This window comes from Vanacampus margaritifer, chromosome 18, assembly GCF_051991255.1.
Source record: "Vanacampus margaritifer isolate UIUO_Vmar chromosome 18, RoL_Vmar_1.0, whole genome shotgun sequence".
NCBI lineage: Eukaryota > Metazoa > Chordata > Actinopteri > Syngnathiformes > Syngnathidae > Vanacampus > Vanacampus margaritifer.
In genome coordinates this window covers 2,549,517-2,569,790 of record NC_135449.1, presented here as the reverse complement: position 1 = coordinate 2,569,790, position 20,274 = coordinate 2,549,517, and the positions used below count along the sequence as shown (strand labels likewise).

Genomic DNA, 20,274 nt, shown 5'->3' with positions numbered 1-20,274 from the left:
AGAAAAAAACACCGAGGGGAAGCGATGGCGAGTGACTGCACAGAACGCTTATCTCTGCTTTTGATACGACTTTAACACTTTACGTTACACCTTACCTCAAGAAAATCTGTCATGAGCGATTAAATCCACTTTCAAAACATCGACTAACAATTTCTGAACACTTTTTCTTCCTTTTTTGCCAAAAGAGCTTCGTGATTGGCGCATTTCCTCTTTCAAGGGTTCCAGTTTCAATGCTGCGACTAGTGAATGAAGACTAAACCCCGCCCCTAAACCAATCAAAACGCTTCAGGGGGAAGAAAGAGGCGGTGCCGGACGCCCAGCAGCCAATCGGCGGCGCCGTAAAAGGAATCAAGGTCCGTGCAGGACTTTCCAGTTGTTTTTCATTCACAAAAAAAGAGAGGCGGCGAAGGGAAAAAAAAGTCCCATTCACAAAAAAACCTGCCCTGGCTTGTTATTCTTCTGGCTGTTTACCTCATCGCACTCCTCCGTGAGCTGGAAAAGTGGCGCTGAATGTGACGTAAATGGGCCCAGATCTGCACATTCTTGTGGTTTGGAAGTCCACAAACGCACGGCTAGCGACGACAGAAATGTTAGCACAGCATTAGTAGAAAAACACAAAGGCACAAATGTTCTCTGCAAGAACTTTTCACTACTGCACAACAAACGAGCGACTGACTTGACTTGAACTAGACGGAACTGGAAATCATTGCATTTTGAACCATGGGCATTTAATAAATCCACCACTGTCACAAAAACATTAATACTATACAGTCTGCAACTGTGCCATGCACATCACCTGGAGCAGATCAGAATAAATATTTATCTCAAGATTAAGAAATATTTTTGCTAGTTGTTAGCTATCTGTAACAAGTTTTGCTCTGACCAGCCAATCATGAAAAATGCTGACAAACTGGCCCTTGATGAAATCATCTTGAAATCTCATTGGTGAAAGAAAACAGTCACATTGTCAATATAGATGAAGTCACATGAGGCAATGGCGAATTCTGAAGGCCCTGTGCAGATTAGATTGACATGGGCAACAGAGGCTGAAATAGGATTGGACCAAAAAAACAAAAACAAAAAATCTACTCTTACATTTTCTCATTAAAGATTTGACCATTAAACCTTTTAAGGCTTAAAAAAAAAAAACTTTTCTGACATGTTTAGTAAGAAAAATAACATTGTTGGTACATCAGCTGTTTTTCGTAGATTTAAAAAAAAAAATGTGCCAGTGATTATTGTTGTATTATTTTTCTATATGTGTTACATCAATGTTCGTGTTTAAATATGCGTCGCTTTAAAACTGAAATTGAAAGTATAATTTTATGGGGGGAAAAACATGAGATTTTATTCCCCTAAGCAAATGTATATAAAATGTACTCAATCCATATTTCCTATATGAAAGCATTGTCACCCGTTCCCATTTCTAAACGTCAACTCTTGTGTCGGCATACCAGAAACGACAGAGTAATATTTACAGGGCACCATAAAATATTTACACCAAAATTGAAAGCCATCACATGTGGTGGTGGTGGAGGGGGGGGGGGGCAAACTTTGAGTCATGACACACGTCTTGGAAGCACACGTGTTCTTCATCACGTCTTTCAATCGAAAACAAATGAGGTGGAGGCGCGCAGTCGTGTCGCGCGTCCGCGCGTCCAGCTTGCTCAGCAGAGACGTAAGCGCTGACGAACGGACGGACGGGCAGACAGACAGACGGGAGACACTTTGGGCGCAGAGTGCTTATTGATTCAAGCGGGATGGATGGAGCGCCATCATGTCTGTCGATGGAGACAAATACGCCAAGCGGGAGTGACACAAGAAGACCAAGCGGCAACAGAAAGAGCAAAAATGTGACAAATGTGTCAAATCAACACACAATATGCAACATTTGTAAATACAAAGACTCGCTATGCAACAAACACAAGATGTGTTAACAGCGAGTGGAATTTACGTTGAATATCAAACTTTTTACACCAACGACCACTTCAAAAAAAATACATGGCTCTTGAAGTTTTGCCTCATACTTTGCCTTAACTCAGAAAAAGTCAACAGCAGCAGGAATGTCGGTGATAAGCTCAAAGAGCACCTTTTTTTGAATTGACGTTTCGAAATTCGGTTAAAAACCTTGAAAGAAAAAAATACTGCTAAAATACTAAAATGCACCTAAAGACTCTTAAAATTTACTAAATACTCCCTAAAAGTTACCTAAATCTGCTTAACTCTACTGTAATACTACTTAAAGTTACCAAATTACTTAAGTACCAGTACGCCCCCCCCCCCCCTCCCTTCTTTTTCTAGTAGAATGAATTTCCCTTCTTGGGCTCATTAAAGGATCCTCCCGTGTTCCCTTTTTGCCTGTCTGTGTGAAAGGGGCCTCGTTCCTGACGGCGTGGAAAACGTCATGACGTTTTGTTCTGACAACGCATCCTAGAATAACCACAAAGTGTCCAGCAGGACGGATTGGTTGAGTTGCTACTGACACATTTTTAAGCAAACACTCTCATGCGTTCGGGGGTAGGGGAGGGGGGATTTGTTTGGAGGACGAGCCGCGTCTCGACCGGAAAATAATCCGCCGTGCAAACAGCGGCTGTGTGAACGGCGGGGCGGGACCGCGCATGCCCGTTTGCGCCCGGATGCGCTCGACTTCCACTTTCTCCTCTGGTGGGGGTCACCCGAAATAACAACAGGTCCCTGCTAACTCTGAGCGTCGTGCCAAGGCCCGAGGAAGCCGACATGCGGCCAAGCAGTCAAACAATACGCACCTGAAAATAAGCACAAACACTTGTATGGAAATAGTGCTTTGGCGCTTCCTGGCAAGGTCAAACGCTGGTGAGCTGGTCTTGGCATGATGCTGCCGGACCCTCGGGCGCTTTAATAACAGAGAGCCTAATTAAAAATACTTATATGACTGACTCACTTCACGTCTTCGCACTCTTGCTGAGATCCGGTAGAGCGGCTGGATTGGAAATGAAAAAGGTACAAATGTTGCATGCCAAAAAATGGACACTTAAAAATGATTTGCGGCTCGTTGGCATCAAGGTGGCGGCGAACTACTACATGGAGCTCCTCAACTCACTTCGGTGTAGTCGGCGGCAAAGCACTGCATGACGCTCTAAAACTTACTTCAACATAGTTCCTTGGCACCAATATGTCACAAAATGGCGTCAAAATAACGCTTAACTTTGGCTTGAGTAAAAAAAAGAAGTGAATTGGTCTTGGTATTATTTGGTGCTGTGAAATTTTTAAGCATAAAATGTGTGTCTTGGCTAAAAGTGGAAGTCAACCTTAAACATTTCCTGACAATAATATGTTATGTGAGACATCACTAGTCTAAACATGACATTCTGATTAATATTACATGTGTGGAATAAGAGTTTTGAAGCCAAATCCAGACATTTTTATCCATCTCAGGGGGCGGCCATTTTGCCAGTTGCTGTCGACTGAAGATGACATCGATGTTAACCAGGGCTCAGGCAACGTCCGATCACAGCTCACCTTGTTTTCTGAAGCTGAACTGTGATTGGTTGTTACCTGAGACCTAAGCAACTGTGATGTCATCTTCAGTCGACAGCAAGTGGCAAAATGGCCGTCCCCTAAGATGGATAAAAATGGCTGAATTTTACTGCTTACCATACCATATTTAGACCAGTGGGGCTGCATATAGAACATATTATTGTCAACAATTTTTGGGGGGGGGGTTGACTTCCCCTTTAAAGGTTGGGAAAGACTGGCTTAGAGAGTGCAGGTGTACCTAATATTGTGTCCGATGCAGTCTTACATTGAATCGGGCTGGTCATTCCCCAAGCAGTGCCGGCGTTGCCGGGACGCCTCGATTGTGTGGAGGACAAGTCGGCGCTGGCACGCGATGAGGCTCGCTGTTCCCGGACGAGCCACCTGCAGCCCGGGTTCGTCCGCCGAGCACACTGGCCCGCTTGTTCCGGGGGCGCGGGCCTTCTCGTCGGCCCCGTCTGGCCCGGGGTCCGGCCCCTGCCGGAGATCAATCAGGTGAGCACAATAGCTTGGAGCTTTTACAGGCCTGCTTTGCACTCTAGAGACGCGGCCGCCGTGCAGCTGCACAGCTCAGCTGCCAATGGGAAGCGCACAAAGCGCGCACTGATTGAAACTCCCGTGACGTCACAATTCAGCAAATTCAGACAGGTTGGCTGTTTACAATTTTTTTTTTATTACTTAGTTGTTGATTTTAGTGGGCAGGCCCGACTTTTGTCAGTTAGTTGTGGTGCTCGTTTGTGGTTTGTGTTTTGATGACCACAATAACAGTGGAAGGCTTTGCACCCACCCACCTCTCGCTTGTTAATTGTGCAAATAGTCACAGTGACGCATATTTACGCTCTTAAAGTGGTTGTTAAAAAAAGGAAAAAAAGAGGGAGAGTCACTAAAGGCAACTGTTGTGGTGGTGGGGGGGGGACAGTCGCTCTCAACAAGGAGACAGAGAGAATCTTTGTTGATGTCGATGTGTTATGCCATGCCCCCCCCCACCCTCCCCCCCCCACACACACACCTCCTCCCGCCTCCATTGTCAGCCCACATGTCCATTTAGACCCCATTTAACACAACATGCTAATTCGGGTGTGGATACAAAATAAGCACGTTAATTATAGAATGGTCGTCATCTGCCTATTAGGGGTCCTCCCCACCCGGCGAGCAACATCAAATCCACTGTGGACGACCACAAAGATGTCATTCACAAGTCCGACACGATGTCACGCTGGATCACGATTTAAAAACACATTCATGGAAAGTTATTTTAGCCTCTTGGGAGATGGTCCATGCAAGTCCACCCCCACCCATCCCCCGGGGGCTTCATGCTGTTTTCTCAAGTCTGTCCAAACAAGAGGGGGGCTTGGACGTTTCATTAGGGACGTCACGCTTGGGCACATACTGTATCCTGATTTTAAGGTCACAGTTGGGACCACACTGGTGGAGTAAAACAAAATGGCCAGCAGTCAAATCTGCAAAGAACATTTCTCAAGAAACAAACATCATGTTTTTTTATCATCGTAAATGGTAAAGTGGCACATCAAAAGTTGATCTTGTTGTTTTCTAGGTCTTTAAACACTTTTAATTGATTACAAACATATTCAAACACATTTAATATATTGGAAGTAATAAAATATTGTGTAAACCTTGTGATAATGTACGATTCTTTTGTGTTTATAGTAAACAAATCTTGTTTGCCCTAAACTAACAAATTTACTGATTATCATCAGACAATATGCATCAATCATTAAATCCAAAGATGTCTGTTATAAAATCAACCTACCGCCGTTGCTTTCTGTAGGCGTAGAAATCAGGATTGAAAAGGATATGACAGACCTTCAGCAAAAACTAGGTGGAGCTTCAAATACTTCTTGTTTTCAGTCTTCTTTCAATTTTAACCATATCAAATTAAGTGTGGCGCCAACTAGCGGTCAGTAGTGGAATTACATTTGATATAGGCCAAAGCGCAAAAGAGCAGAAATAAATAAAGCCCGCGATGGAGGATTGTCTTGCCAAAACGCTTACTGCTAACAATGACACCTGCCAAAGGCAAGCTGCACTGTTATGTCTTTTTTTTTTTTTTTTTTACAGAGCTAGTGTGTGTGGAGCTTCAACTTCCTGTCCCTTACCTAAAATGTGTAACTTCATTTTGCGGTTCGGCAGGCCACAACGTTTTGATTCCCACCCCCCCCATGTTGTGTGATGTCATGCTAAGAATTCCTCTGAGAGGAAATCTGACCGCCGACTGAGCACTCCCCCTCTACAAATGTTGGGTCTCAGGTGAGGTCACGTGATGAGATGAGGTCAGCCTTGTTTGATGGGGTGAGGTCATGTGTTTCCGCCGAGTGCAGCAAGAACATGAAGAACTCCGCTAGCCGCTCCACTTGTTTGGCTTACTTGAACAGCAAAATAACTCTGAGTCTTCAACTGAGATTACAATAATGTTGCAGTCCAAAACATAATTTAGTGAATGTTTTTCGTAAATACTGTAAGTGTTGTGACTTTAAAAAACAACTTTTTTTTTTCATTTATGAGTTTTCATAATCCAACCGGTTGCTTCAAATTTTGTGAAGTTAAATGCTGTCGCTTTTAAAGTGCTCTATAAAGTTGAGTTGCATTGAAGAGCTGACAGCTGTCTGTCTGTGTGTGTTTGCTGCCATCTAGTGGCCCAGGTTAGAGTTACATTCCGGCGGCACCACGTTGCATTCCTTGTTTTCATCATTAGTGGGCCAGTAGGCCAAAATTAGACTACAGGTGCTTTAAAATAATATTACAAATACATTTTAAAAAGAAGGACTCCAAATTGTTAGTATGTAAGTAAAGTAAGTAGTGAGAACTTTAGGATTATTTCTGAATAGCAGGTGCTTTGGAAACAAAATTTGCACGTTGCTAAAAAACACATTTTCGGAATCATACAATTCCACACAAACATGAGGAGTCCCGGTGCTACCCAAAAATAGAAGGGGGGAAAAACCCATTCCAAAATGGCTTTTCACCCTGTGCCACTAGATGCCAGCAAACCTTCTTGCTGGCTGTGGTGCCAAACTTGCCACACATTGTAATATATCCCTTCTTTTTCTTTTGTGTCATCTAATTAAAGTGAGTTGTCATCTCGTATGTGTCACGAGGATGTTGCCAAGCATCTTGAATGTGTTTGTGGGAAATGTCACCAACACACAACAAGGCCATTTTATTAATGGCCTGTTTAGTCATTTTGGGGGAGGGTTCTAGGCAACGCATGTTTGACATTAAACACACTAACCGTAACCCTAATTAGAAACCTAAGTTATTGTTTGAAACCCTAACCCATACTTGTCACACATGTATAAAAAAATGAGTCTTGAAACTCAAATTTGAAAACTTAACCACTGTTTCAAAGACTAGTTTAATTAAAACAATAACCCAGTCTTGAAACCATTACCCAGATTTGCTTTGAAACCCTAACGGAGACTCGAAACGCAACTTTCACCTTTGTTTAAAAGCTAAACCTGGGAAACAAAGTTTAAATTGAAACACGTCATGAATCCATCCTTGCATTCTTCTTCTTCAATCTACTCATCCGCACATCCCAGTCCATCCATCCATCCGACTTTTCGCTCATTCATAGCAGCATCCTCAGTGTTCCCCCCTCCATCCTTCCTCCTCCGTCTCGCTGGCTGCCCCCGTCACGGGAAGACAGGAAGCGCACGTGCGAGGGTCCTCACGTGCGGCGACATGGCAGACAGACGCTCCACTCGCTCTAAAAATAGCATCGGCGGAGGAGGAGACTGCGCCGGCGTTAAATAGAAACCGCCGGGCTATTTTTAACTCGGCGTCCCTCTGCTGCAAACTTGGACGTGACTTCCCTCTTAAAAAAAAAAAAGTAAATCGCTCTTCTATTTTGGTCCGCATGTGCGTGTAAACTTTCTGCTTCTCTTGCGATGAATGAACGTGAGCAAAAAAAAAAGCAACAAGAAAGCTCCGTCACCATAACAACCGTGACTTGCCTTTCGGAGATGATTACTTGCACTCGGATGCTTTTTGGTTTTCGGAGTGCATCCGCGCACCGATTCTGCTGTTCTCATCTCTTCGTGCTCAGAAGCTCCTCGAAAGCTCACGTTTTCTGTAAATCAACAACTGCACACCAAGACAAAGTCTCATTTAGAACAACAATAGGAATCCCCTGAAAAAGATGCTACCCCAGCGCACAGTTTTGTCTGCTGCTTTTACTTGTCTAACAATACTACACAAGTGTCCGATGTTAATACAGGGATGTGATTTGACCAAAGTGAAATTATCGGAAAATTTAGCCGGGGGTCTGGGGGCCGCTGGCACCCAGCTAGGTACAGGGCAGTGCCCTGGTGGGGGGACAAGGCCCGGAGCTCATGGGTTTTCCGTGTTTTTAAGTACTTTCAATGCACTCACATGACAAAGAAATAGACAAAACAACAGCATAAATTTTCAATGTATATTGAACTATCCCATATAAAATGGCAGTTTTAGTCAACTCAAAATCAGTCACATTCAAAAACATTGGACTGCCTTTGCTTTTAAAAACTATCACTGAGAATATCATCATATCTAACTAATGTGATTACTAAGTTAACACACAAATAATGTTGAAGAGTTCAAATTTCATGAACAAATAATTGTATCATGACCAAATGAAAAGTAACTCATATTAGAGCATACCACAAATGTCTTTGTTATAGCAGAAGATGTTATCTGTCGGAGTCATGTGCATACACAATCAACTACTAAAAAAATATATATATATATATATATATATATATATATATATATATAATTTATTTTTTTGGGGGGGGGAGATAAAAAAAGCGGAATTCCGCGAATTAGCGGAAAAATCACATCCCTGTTAATAGCGGGCTGCCTATTTGTATGGATGTCTTGATTTACTGCTACCTGAGCGCACACTTTTGTCCAATCTCAGTAAGGTGCTACCCAAGCGTGCATTTTTATCTACTTGCTTAACAATAATGCTCGACGAGTGTGCAGTTGTCCAATCTTAAAAAGGTGCCGCTTGATCTTATGTTTTTGTCTACTGTAGACGCCTTAATATGCTGCTACCCAAGTGCCCCTTTTTTGTCCAGTCTTACTTGGGTGCTCCCCAAACACGTGTTTGAGTCCAGTTGTCTGGATATGCTGCTGCCCGAGCGCACATTTTTGCCTAGTTGTTTTAACAAATTGCTACCCCAAGTGCAGTTTTTTTTCTAGTTGTCTTAATTTGCTGCAAGCTCGTGTTTTTGTGCAGCTGTATTGATATGCCGCTACCCGAGCGCCTTTATTGGGCCCAATTGTCTTAATACGCTGCTACCCGAGTGTGCGTTTTTATCTACTTGTCTAACAATACTGCTATCCGAGTACACATTTGTCCTATCTTAATTAGGTCCTACCTACATTTTTTTTTTCTGGTTGTCTAAAAATGCTGCCGCCCAAGTGCACCTTTTTGTCGACTATATGAAATCTTGTCCTCCACTTGCTGACCGAGAGATGGATGGCGGAGATTTGAACACAGGCTCACACTGTGGGCAAGCAAAAAAAGAAAAGACAGGCACAGTTTGCTGTGAGATTTGTGAGACAGGCTTCAATCAGAGCAATTATTATCATGAAAGTGTTTGATTATAGCTTTCGCTCGCAGCAGCAGCAGCAGCATATTGATCACTGTCTTTTTTTCTTGGGTTTTTTAACATTTCCACTGCAATTTCAAATCCATCATCCATTTAGTTTTTTAAGGTATCGTCATGGGAGCAGTAATGGCTTGTCAAGAGAAAGAAGAAAACCTTTCAATTCCTCCAGTCTGCACGAACGTCCTGATGGAAAAGATTTGTCCACACACACGTCAGTCCAGGAGGACCTAGAATCCCCCCCCCCCCCCCCCCAAGGTATGTCATGTCCTACAGGGTCAGAAGTTCATCGCCAGTCCTTCTTGAAGAATTTGGCAACAGCACCCACCAAAACCCACTGTCCCCCCAGAGACCTTGTACCTCTATTTTCAGGAATATACCCTAGCGGTCCAATCTTTCCTGACTGGCTCCCTCTAGCCTGATGACCAGATGTATGAATGAGTCCTAGATTCTACCACAGAGTACAATTTTGGTCCACAGTTTCCTTTGTCAAAAACCTTCTGTTGGTGTACCAGCCTGGCGCTAGACTAACCTTACTCATAGTCGGTTGGTCAGAAGTTCTTCACTTGTGCCTATTAATGTTTTGCCAGAACCTCTGAGAGGCCACCCTTTATTTCTCCCTGATGAATTTGGCATCACTAAAACCACTGTCCTTCTAGACTTCATACTTTACTTTTAAGCTCAAATTCCACTCTTTTAGTCCACATTTTGTCAAAACCTCTGCTCGGGTAGCAACCATGATGGTAACGGTGTCTAAATGGTGGAGCTAATTCGTAGTCCTTTGTGGACGGAGAATTGTCACATCCACCTACAAAACCTCCCCAAGATTAGGATTTAACCTTCCAAAGCGTACCATGGCAAGTTGAACCAGATCGGACCACTTTGTGGAAATGTGATCATCCATGCCGCCACATTTCTCCGGCATTATTCTTTTCCCTGGCATGGTGGAGTTTGTTACCTTGTGACATTCATTCCTTGGGCTTTTATTGTCTCATTCTTTCTGAATCCCATTTTTTTTTATTTGTCTGTATTCTTCCTGCTTGCCTTACATTACATGTCCTTGTACCCAGCATCCTGTCATTTCTTTATATCTCCCAGCTTCGTCGCTCCAGATCATGTAGATTAAGTGTTCCTCGGATGTCCTTTAGACTTTTTTTTTTTTTTAAATGTCAAAATAAAAATAAGGGAGAAGCTCAGGGGAAAGAAGAGTTGCATTTGATGTCTCCATGTCGTATGCTGAGCCTTACAGTTGATAAGTCGTCAACACCGCGTTATTAAAAAATTCAGCAAAGTAAAGAAATGGGCTCCCACACCCTCTTTTTTTCACGGCAAATATTCAAAATCACCACAGAAGTCGCTATTCTTTAGCACGGCCCTGACGCACCATAGGCCGCCTGGATTCCATTACTGGTGTGACATTTATAGATATCTTCCCCTTCAGGCTTCCATCTACCATTTATTTCAGCTGACAAGCTGAATAATCCTCACCGCTATATGAGCTAGCGTGCTCGCCGCCGGATAAACGGCATCCGGCGTGTCTGCGGGAGGTGCTTACCGTATGTGGCACATGCCAGGCAGGTTGAAGTTGCTTTAGCGTTTCTAAAGGCACCCTATGATCGATAGATGGATCTGGTCATATTGTTAGAAACAGCTGTCAGTGCTATACAGAATTGAAGTCACCTACGTCTGAATATACGATTTTAAACCCTGACCCTGGTTTGGACATCATGTCATTATACATGGCACGAATGAAACTGTTCATATGTCAAGATTGCCGCAGAGTCGCGCTCGCCCCCTCCACCTGTCCATCAGCCTGGAATGTGTTTTATGAAGAGCCGCTTCTGCTTTTCAGCCTTCATCCTCTGACAATCACCGACACTCAAAACCTTTCTTGACTTGCCTTCTGCGTCTCTGTTGTGTTTATTTCTTCCTCCACCCACTTGTCTTTCCTTATTAATCCTATCAAAGATTGCATTAGCATTAGATTTGCATTTTTCCTCTCCCTTGAATTTGATTATAAATCCTCTTTCTCCATCTTAAAAGACAACAGGGATGCAAGAACACAGAAGAGGTTGGCAATATACAGTACAATCTCACTCTCTTTCAACTGTATATACTGTATACAGTATTAGTGGGTGGATTTGTCCCCCAAATCCGCATTTGCTTATTTGTTTACTATTTACAGGGATGTGATTTGACCAAAGTGAAATTATCCGAAAATTTAGCCGGGGGTCTGGGGGCCGCTGGCACCCAGCTAGGTACAGGGCAGTGCCCTGGTGGGGGGGACACGGGGGGCGAAGCCCCCCGGAGCTCATGGGTTTTCCGTGTCTTTAACTCTTTGACTGCCAAAAACGTTAAATAACGTTTAATAAAATCCTATGGAGGAGTGCCAAAGACGTTAAAAGACGTTTTTTTTCAAAACAGAGGTGAAACTAACCATTTTCTATTGTTGATTACTGAAAAACGGAATAAGGTAGAAACTAACTTTTTTTCTGATGAAAGATGAGAGTCCAATCTTTCATTTGGTAGTATGTGTGTTTCCATAGTCCAAACACAACATTTTTTGTAGACCTTGAAAGATCAGTCAAAAATGCTTAAACCGGCTGGCACCCACGGCATCCCTTTTCTGAAAACGTCTGGCAGTCAAAGAGTTAAGTACTTTCAATGCACTCACATGACAAAGAAATAGACAAAACAACAGCATAAATTTTCAATGTATATTGAACTATCCCATATAAAATGGCAGTTTTAGTCAACTCAAAATCCGTCACATTCAAAAACATTGGACTGCCTTTGCTTTTAAAAACTATCACTGAGAATATCATCATATCTAACTAATGTGATGACTAAGTTAACACATAAATAATGTTGAAGAGTTCAAATTTCATGAACAAATAATTGTATCATGACCAAATGAAAAGTAACTCATATTAGAGCATACCACAAATGTCTTTGTTATAGCAGAAGATGTTATCTGTCGGAGTCATGTGCATACACAATGAACTACAAAAAAATAATAATAATAATAAAAAAAAAAATCTGATTTTTTTTTTGGGGGGGGGGAGATAAAAAAAAGCGAAATTCCGCGAATTAGCGGAAAAATCACATCCCTGTATTTAACAACCAAATCCCAAACCAAATAGAATAGGTTATTATTTGTACTTTTGCCAAGAAACACAGCATAGTCCCAAAAATGAAAGAAATCCCAATTATGATCAGAATGCTAAATGGAGTGCACCATATTACGCAAATTCACTAAACGTATTGGCGTGTACCAAAGCTGTATGCGGCCGACACGCTACGGGCAGCCGTGTCAACCACAACTAAGGTTTTCCCTTTGAGTTTAAAATAACGAACTCTAACCTCAAGGATCCCTCTCCGTACACTGGCAAAACCCAGGGTGTTTTTTTTCACTTTTGGTAAAGCTTTAAATCTATCCGTGTCTTTATTTATTTTTTATGTCGTTTCTAGCTAGCACACGCTAAGACCATCATTTCTCCGGCCTAGCGACCAAGTCTGCAAACCCCGCTTCGTGCTAGGGTGGTGTCAGAGGCCAGCGGCCGAGTCACGACAAAGGTGATGACATATCGTCTGGATGGGCCTTATTGGCTGATTGCTTAACAGTTTAATGCAAAGCTCATTAGCCGGCTAAACAACAGATGTACATAAAGAGGGATTTGTAAAAGGCAGAATGCTGGATATGACTCAGCAGTCCTTCCTAATGTTGTGCCTGTAGATTGTATATTGAAAGTGCACACTTGAAATGAAAACCCTGCAGTGGCGTGGGCTTATGCCGGCGTTATTTGTTCAGTCCGTTATTTGTTCAGCACATTTGCACAAATGATCCCTTGTATACCTTTTGCCCCAGTTTGTAATCTGCTTTCTGTTATGCAACCCGCAACAAGGTCAGGCTCAGTGTGAATACAAAAGAAGTACAGTACCTGTTAACAAGGTGGAATATACAATGTGCCATCTCCAACTTGATTTTAGATGCCGTAAAAGTGATAAGCTTTTTAATATGACACATTTAGTGGGGCATTAAATTTCATAAAACGACACCACTTCTTCCATCCTTTGTAAAAGCAAAGCCGCATAATGAGGCACAGTATGCAGAAATTGGGAATTTTTATTAGGTCGTTGCATTATTATTATTTTTTGCCCGTTCCTTGCTACCCGGCACCTGCTCGAGCTTGGCGAGCTCAAGTGGCAACACCTGGCACGGTGGCCCATGCGTCAACATGACCTCCGCTGGAGAAGCAATCAGTTCATTCTCGCACTTCTTGGGCCAAATAAGCAATGGATTCTGCACTTTTATTGCCCTAATGATGAAGATTGTTATTATTTTTTTAATACAGTAGGCTATTGTCTACTTCGCTTTTCCAGGAATATCCCATTGATTTTTTTTCCGCTTGAAAAGTTATGTAACTTTCCTTTGAATGGAAATCTGAGGCGACTGTGGTGTGTTGTGTTTGTGCAATTAAAAAGGGAATTTTAACGCTGCCAGATGTATTTAATGGTTTGTCAATTGGATAACATATCTGGAACTAATTTTTAAAAAGTTTAAGGGTCTGCTAGAGGGTGATCAATTTGACCTCTGTACCCATGCAATGACAAAACTCAAATTTATTGTTGACCATCTTCCTAACAGCCATCGTTCAAATTAGTCAGAAATCAGATACAATCTCTAGGATGAATTTTTCTTTGAAGGACATCTGGAAAATGATGAGCCAGAGGGTTCTGGTTCGAATCCTACCGCGGACCTCTTCTGCTTTCTGGCTGCTGTCCCCCCCAAGCCCCCACCGCCGAGATCTAGTGTGTTTGCGCACGCCATTCACACTGACACCTTTGCTTGTATGCCTGCATTGTGTGCGCATGTGGTACACAACACAATATATAGCAGAGCGTAGAATGAATTTCCCCTTGAGGGATTATAATCAGCATGATAAATAAATAACACCTCTCCTTGCATGCATGCATGCACGTGTGATCTGGTTCTCTTGTGTTGCGCAACACAAAACATACAGCAGAATGTGAGATGAATTATAATGAGGATAAGAAAAAAATCAGTAAACATGATTCAATTTTGGTATCAATCGGATAAAATCTCTAGGACAAGTTCATCTTTGAAGGGCACGCGAGTAGCCGAAAGACCTAAAATGGCTTCTTTGATACAAAATGGTAGACTTCCGGTTTGGTTTGAGGTATGGCATGACACTGTAAGTGGTTCTACTTATCACACGCAGCCAAGCCAACTTATTAAACATGCGAAGACTGAAATGTTGAAATGGTCATGTCATGTCCTCAACATACAATCATAAATCAAAGACAATGAATGCCATCTGCGTTTGTGTGTGTGTGTGTGTAGGAGCATGTAGCAGGTTGGGCACAACACATCCAGATGGCAAAAAGCGAGAGAAGGCTAACAAGGGCTGAGACATGTGACACGGGGAGACGAAGAGTGGTTTCATCATCTGGGGATCAGGGGTTAAAGGGATTACCACCATTGGAGATGAACGAATTAATGAATGCTAATATGGGATTGAGTCCATGCCAATAATCCACAACATTAGCTATGCATGCACCATCTACTGACAGCCAAATAACAAAAAGTTCTGCCTTTATAAACCAAATCCATGAACCTAACTAATTGACAGACCAACACGCAACTAACTAGTCAACCAACTGACAAATTACTGACTGATTGACCAAGCCAACCTTCTAACCATTTTACCAAATGACTAACAAGCCACCCAATCAATCAACTAACCAACAACCGATGCAAGCAAATTTCTATCTATCTGACTGACTAAGTCACCACATGATCAAATAACTAACCGGATGATAGACTAATTACCAAACCAACCAATAAGACAATTAACAAACTAATAGGCTAAACAACTGGTCATCCAAGTAACTGATTATTTAGCTGGTTAGGTACCAAGTTGTACCCAAGCAGCTACGCAAAAAACTAAGTAATTCACCACCTAACCAACCGGGTGATTGATTGACTGACAAACCGATGAACCACCAAGTCAGCTAACTAATGTCCTTAACTAGCAATCCACTCAGGCAACTAAGTAACTAGCCAACTAACTGAAATTAACCAAGTTATCAACTACCCAACTAACTAATTTAAAAACTAAATAACTAATGGATGAACTAACTTATTTATTTGCCTAATTAACTAACATGCCTATACTGTATACCCAAGAAACTAAATAAGCAATTAGCCAAGTGACTGAACAACTGACCGACTAACTTCCAAACCAACACTCTCACAACGCAACTAACTAACTGACTGACTGACTAACTTACTACTCAACCAAGTGGCCAACTATCCCATCAACCAACAACTTAGGCAACCAATTACTTAACCAAATAATCAACTTCGAAACTAGCTAAATAACTAACCAACTAGTCAAGTGACTAACTAATAAAGACCTATCTGACTTCAACAACAACAAAAAACAACTTAACAAATAACAGCTAAACATATAGTACAATCAAAGCGCTTTGCCTGACGGAATTCATACTTAGCAGAGATGATAATAATCAGCTGTCAATCAAAAGTGATCATTATTCGGTTTGACTTTGTCATTAGCTCATGTGGCCATTTGTCACACCTTGTCAGTATTCACCTTCTATTTCATTAAATTGTCGGCTCCCGCATGCCTGCAGAGCAGAAGATGTTGTTAGCCGGAGAAACAAAGATAAGTCGTGTTGTTAACAAGCAAAGGAGAAGAAAAAAAAGGTCAAAGAAAAAAGATTTTTTTAAATGAGAGAGAGAAGACAGAGACGATAATGAAGCTGTGACATCATCAGTTGGAAAGCATAGCAAATCAGGCTCCTGTTGGTCACGGGGTTTGTGCACCCCTCAGGGGAGCATTTTGGCCGGAGAAACTTCACCAAACCAAGCTGATTGGGGTTAAGTATTTGGTTAGGTTAGGTTTTCATCTAAGATGTATCGTTACATGGCTCCGGTCTTGGTGGATGGGGTCATTTTTTGAAATGTTGATACAGTATATAACGGACGTTTATTAGGCTGGATGAACCCCCCCCTCATGCCCTGTCCAGGTGTGCTTCATCGTCTTGAAGGTTTGCTTGTTTGTTTTTTCACTTTGTCACTACATAATAATGCTGAGTTTTTCCATATGTTTCTTTATTACTTTAAATCTTTCTTTTGGACTTTTAACCCTACCTCTTCTTTTTAAAGGATCTTTGTGCAGTTTGTCACTTTTGCACTCACGACTGCCACCTCTGGTCCAAAGTGTAACTGCAGCATCAGTGTCAGGCTCGTTCATGGTGCGTGTGAGAGTACGTGCACGATCTTAAAGCGACAGCCACAGTTGACAAACGAAGACATGACTTCAAATGAGGTAAGAAAAACGCCGACCCTCCCCAAAGAAACTGTGGAGCGTGCGGGTCCGTACACTCTACTATAAAGGGAAGATAAAAGCAGATAGGTGCAGTCAGAGTAAAACAGTCAGGGCTCTTTGTACTCATCTGGGCATTGGTGGAGCATGCAGGATGTAGAAAAAGCTTTATTATTACCTTTTTAAACGGCACAATGCACCTTTAAACAATTACTTGTGATAAAAAGGGGGGCAGATTGAGGAAATCTCAATACATTTAAATTAGGAATATTGACTTCATGGTAGCAGAGGACTTATTTCACGCAACAATACGCGCACAGCATTTAATGTAGAGATTGTCTCCAGGTACTCTGGCCTCCTTTTGCATTCCATAAACACGGATGTTAGGTTCTGTAAAGACTCAAAATTGTACTTTTTACGCACATGTAATTGTGGATAGTTGTTTGTCTCTATGTGCCCCGCGATTGCCCGGCAACCCGTCCAGGTTCTACCCCACCTCTCAGCCAAAGTTAGCACCCTAATGAGTCCCTAATGAATCCATAACCATAAAACTTAAATAAATAAATAAAAACTTTATAAATTCAACAAGGGGGTCAAATAGTTGTACAACACCCGCCAACCTTCTGACAGTTGACCCCACTCTAAAGTGACATTATTTACAGTACGTGCACGACAAGAAGACAGGACTCACTGACATGCCACCTTGTTGTTCTCAAGTGTCTTTGCTTGTATTCACATGTTGGCCGCCTCTCATGCGGCACAAAGTTGCAGCAGGACAGACGGCGAAGAATGCCTTTCTCCGTGACCTCCACTTGACAACTGCATATCAAAGACATAAGGAGGTTATATTTAGTGTTGTTTGGGGACAGAGTGGCTTTTTCGTGTAATTACTGTGAAAGTTCTCAACACAAGTGTCCAATTGATTACGGTGTAATTCCCCAATTGGGGTTATCTAATGTGTGAAGTACACGATGACTGGATGCGTCTCATGACCACCAGCTGAATGAAGGCAAAAGTCACTGTTTTGACGCGGCATGCAATAAAGCAACAAATCCCCTTGTCGGCTTTTTTTTTGCTTTGTTGTGAATGGAGGTTGGTGGCTCCAAATGTCAGCATGTTATATCCACTTCTCTCCTCAGTGATGACAACAAAAATCAGGATTTTTGTCATTTTAACAATGACTGCAGCTCAAAAAACTCAAAATCCTGCACACGGTTTCATGCACCACTTTTTGTATGGAATTATTAATGTGTTTGTATTTATTATCTCTTTGACTGCCAGACGTTTTCAGAAAAGGGATGGCGTGGGTGCCAGCTGATTTAAGCATTTTGACTGATCTTTTGACTGATCTTTCAAGGTCCACAGAAAATGTTGTGTTTGGACTATGGAAACACACATACTACCAAATGAAAGATTGGACTCTCATCTTTCATCAGAAAAAAAAAGTTTGTTTCTACCTTATTCCGTTTTTGAGTAATCAACAATAGAATATGGTTAGTTTCACCTCTGTTTTGAAACAAACGTCTTTTAACGTCTTTGGCACTCCTCCATTGGATTTTACTAAACGTTATTTAACGTTTTTGGCAGTCAAAGAGTTATATATATTATTTATTTTCTATGACTTTTTCTATAAATGGTGAAACAATTATTTTTAAACAAATTCTGTTGGTTAGAATTTATTTTTTATTTAATGGAATAAATTAAATAAAAACATGAAAGGAATGGAAAAAAAACTCACTTACAAAGAGCTAAGAAAATTAAATAAAGCATATATTTAAAAAAGAAAGAAAATTAACTAAATTTTAGAAGATTCAAAAGGCATCACAAGTGTGAAATGTATCACGTCGTCCTAGTTCCCCTGGAAGCCGGCGAGCCGACATTAGCAGAAAGGACGCGGCTGTGCTAACGTTCCATCTCGACTGTAAAAGAAAGTGACTTGGCAGTCAGCTGAGTCGCCGCTCCGGGCCGCCGCCGCCGCCGCCACCACCAGTGTACGGAATTTACTCTGTTGTATTCACATGACATCAATGGCTTATTGACGAATGGAGGACCTCCTGAACTCGTCCAACCCAAAAGAAGTTCCACGCTTACAGTTTATTCCATCCATAAATGATAGAATGAGCACAGGAGACCTTTTAATAATATATATATATATATATATATATTATTCAGTGGGGTGGCTGACTTTAATTTACTGGATAATGTCTTCTTTCTTCTATGTCATGCACTTATTGGCTAGGTTTATCAGCCAATCAGCGTGAACAATTATCACCGACAACGGGTCATTCATTCAAATCATATCTAAGAAGAACACCACTCTCATAACTCTTCACAATTCTAAATGTTGCTTTATTCTTTGATTTTTTTCTGCTCGTGTTTTGAGTGTGTTGGAAAAGTTTGGTATAATTTATATTCAGTCTACTATAACTGCTACTTTAACGCGCTCATTTCCCTTGATGAAATACAGCTTGGAAACTCATTTAATGGCGTTGTTGCGGCACAAATTCCTGCTAAGTGATTTTTGCGCAACTCTACTTCCCCCTCATACCTACAGTCGGTGCCTAACCTCCCCGAGTGCAAATCTGGGCCTTAAAGGCGACCTATTTAACCAGAACGGGAGACGTGCTCATGTCACAATGACTGTTCTTTTTCCAACAGACTTTATCCTCTTAACGCCAACCACGGCGCGGCATCATGGGAGCAAAACTTGTATCCCAGGAAGTGTTGGCCAAATCTTTTTAGAAAGGCTACAGGAGTGATTGAAGGTGCTCCTCTGGGGGTGGGGGCGATGGATGCAAGCCGCGCAAAAGTCAAGGGGCCCAAGATCCCGGCTGTATTCCTGTGAGGGATGCGAGCGTTTTTCCCACAGCAAGGGAATTTGATCTCCGATCCCGTTTTCCCTCTCGTAGTGTCCCAGAGGCTCGCCAACGGGCAAGCTTGGGGGGTTAGCGTGCATTATGGAGAATTAGTCGGTATTTGGCAGCATTAGCCGCATATTATTGGTGGAAACTGAAAACTTAGGCAATGGCGTTGTGTAAACAGGAAAACGGGTTTTGCACGCAGTAAGCCACCAAAACCGATTTAAGTTTTGCTAATTTTTTTTCTGTTAATGTCGTTATTTAATAGCTCGCTTTGGATCTTGCAAAAAAAAAAAGTATTTTGCAAGGTTTTAGCTTCATGTAGTTATTGAACTTTAAAAAAACATTTTATTTCTTATTTTATTTTATTTTTTTATGTTTTAAATGCTTTATTTTATTTTTTTTATAAAATTTAATTTCCCCCATTTTTAAAAATTATTCAGACATATGGTCATCTCGTAATTAAAATTTTATTTGCCCTTTTTATGCATTAATCTTAGCATTTGTGTGTGTGTATATATGTTTGAATGTTTATGGTTTTAATTTTTTATCTTTAATGTGTTTACTATTTTTTTTTAAATCGTATGCATTTTTGGAAGCACTGTCTTTAAAAAAATTATGACATTTAATTTGTAATTAACATTTTATTTGTAAATTTTTAATCTTTGCATTTCTATTTTTTGCATTTAAGAATCTTAAAAAATATTTTAATCTTTATAGTTAAATTTTTGGGGGGATTTTTTATTTAATTAAATTTGTATTGGTTTTTTAAAATCTTTTATTGATATTTTATGTTTATAGATTAAGTTGAGCCGAGTTTAAATTCAGTCTAAAAAAATCTTTGAATCTTTATATTTTCAAGTACTATTATGAAATTATGTCCCTCTGTATTTTTATGTATTGTATTGTTTATACAAA

At 41.2% G+C, this 20,274-nt stretch overlaps 1 protein-coding gene and 1 long non-coding RNA gene across 8 annotated transcripts in view; both read right to left on the bottom strand.

Moving 5' to 3' along the window:
- etv4 (ETS variant transcription factor 4) overlaps positions 1–5,487 on the bottom strand; it is a 37,997-nt gene extending 32,510 nt beyond the window's left edge. Inside the window, exons 1-3 of one of the 6 annotated variants that reach the window (XM_077550013.1) lie at positions 5,285–5,487; positions 3,755–3,990; positions 472–572 (exon numbers count right to left, since the gene is read on the bottom strand). In XM_077550013.1, coding sequence (XP_077406139.1) covers positions 472–572; positions 3,755–3,800 — 147 coding nt within the window. In that variant the 5' untranslated portion in view covers positions 3,801–3,990; positions 5,285–5,487. The other 5 variants (XM_077550014.1, XM_077550018.1, XM_077550016.1 and 2 more) reach the window with 5 other exon arrangements.
- A 789-nt stretch (positions 5,488–6,276) lies between these two features.
- LOC144038278 (uncharacterized) overlaps positions 6,277–20,274 on the bottom strand; it is a 37,571-nt gene continuing 23,573 nt past the window's right edge. The window contains exons 4-6 of one of the 2 annotated variants that reach the window (XR_013289196.1): positions 17,190–17,317; positions 8,944–9,023; positions 6,277–7,617 (exon numbers count right to left, since the gene is read on the bottom strand). This is a non-coding gene — a long non-coding RNA (uncharacterized LOC144038278). The remainder of the gene's footprint in view (positions 7,618–8,943; positions 9,024–17,189; positions 17,318–20,274) is intronic. The other variant, XR_013289197.1, reaches the window with a different exon arrangement.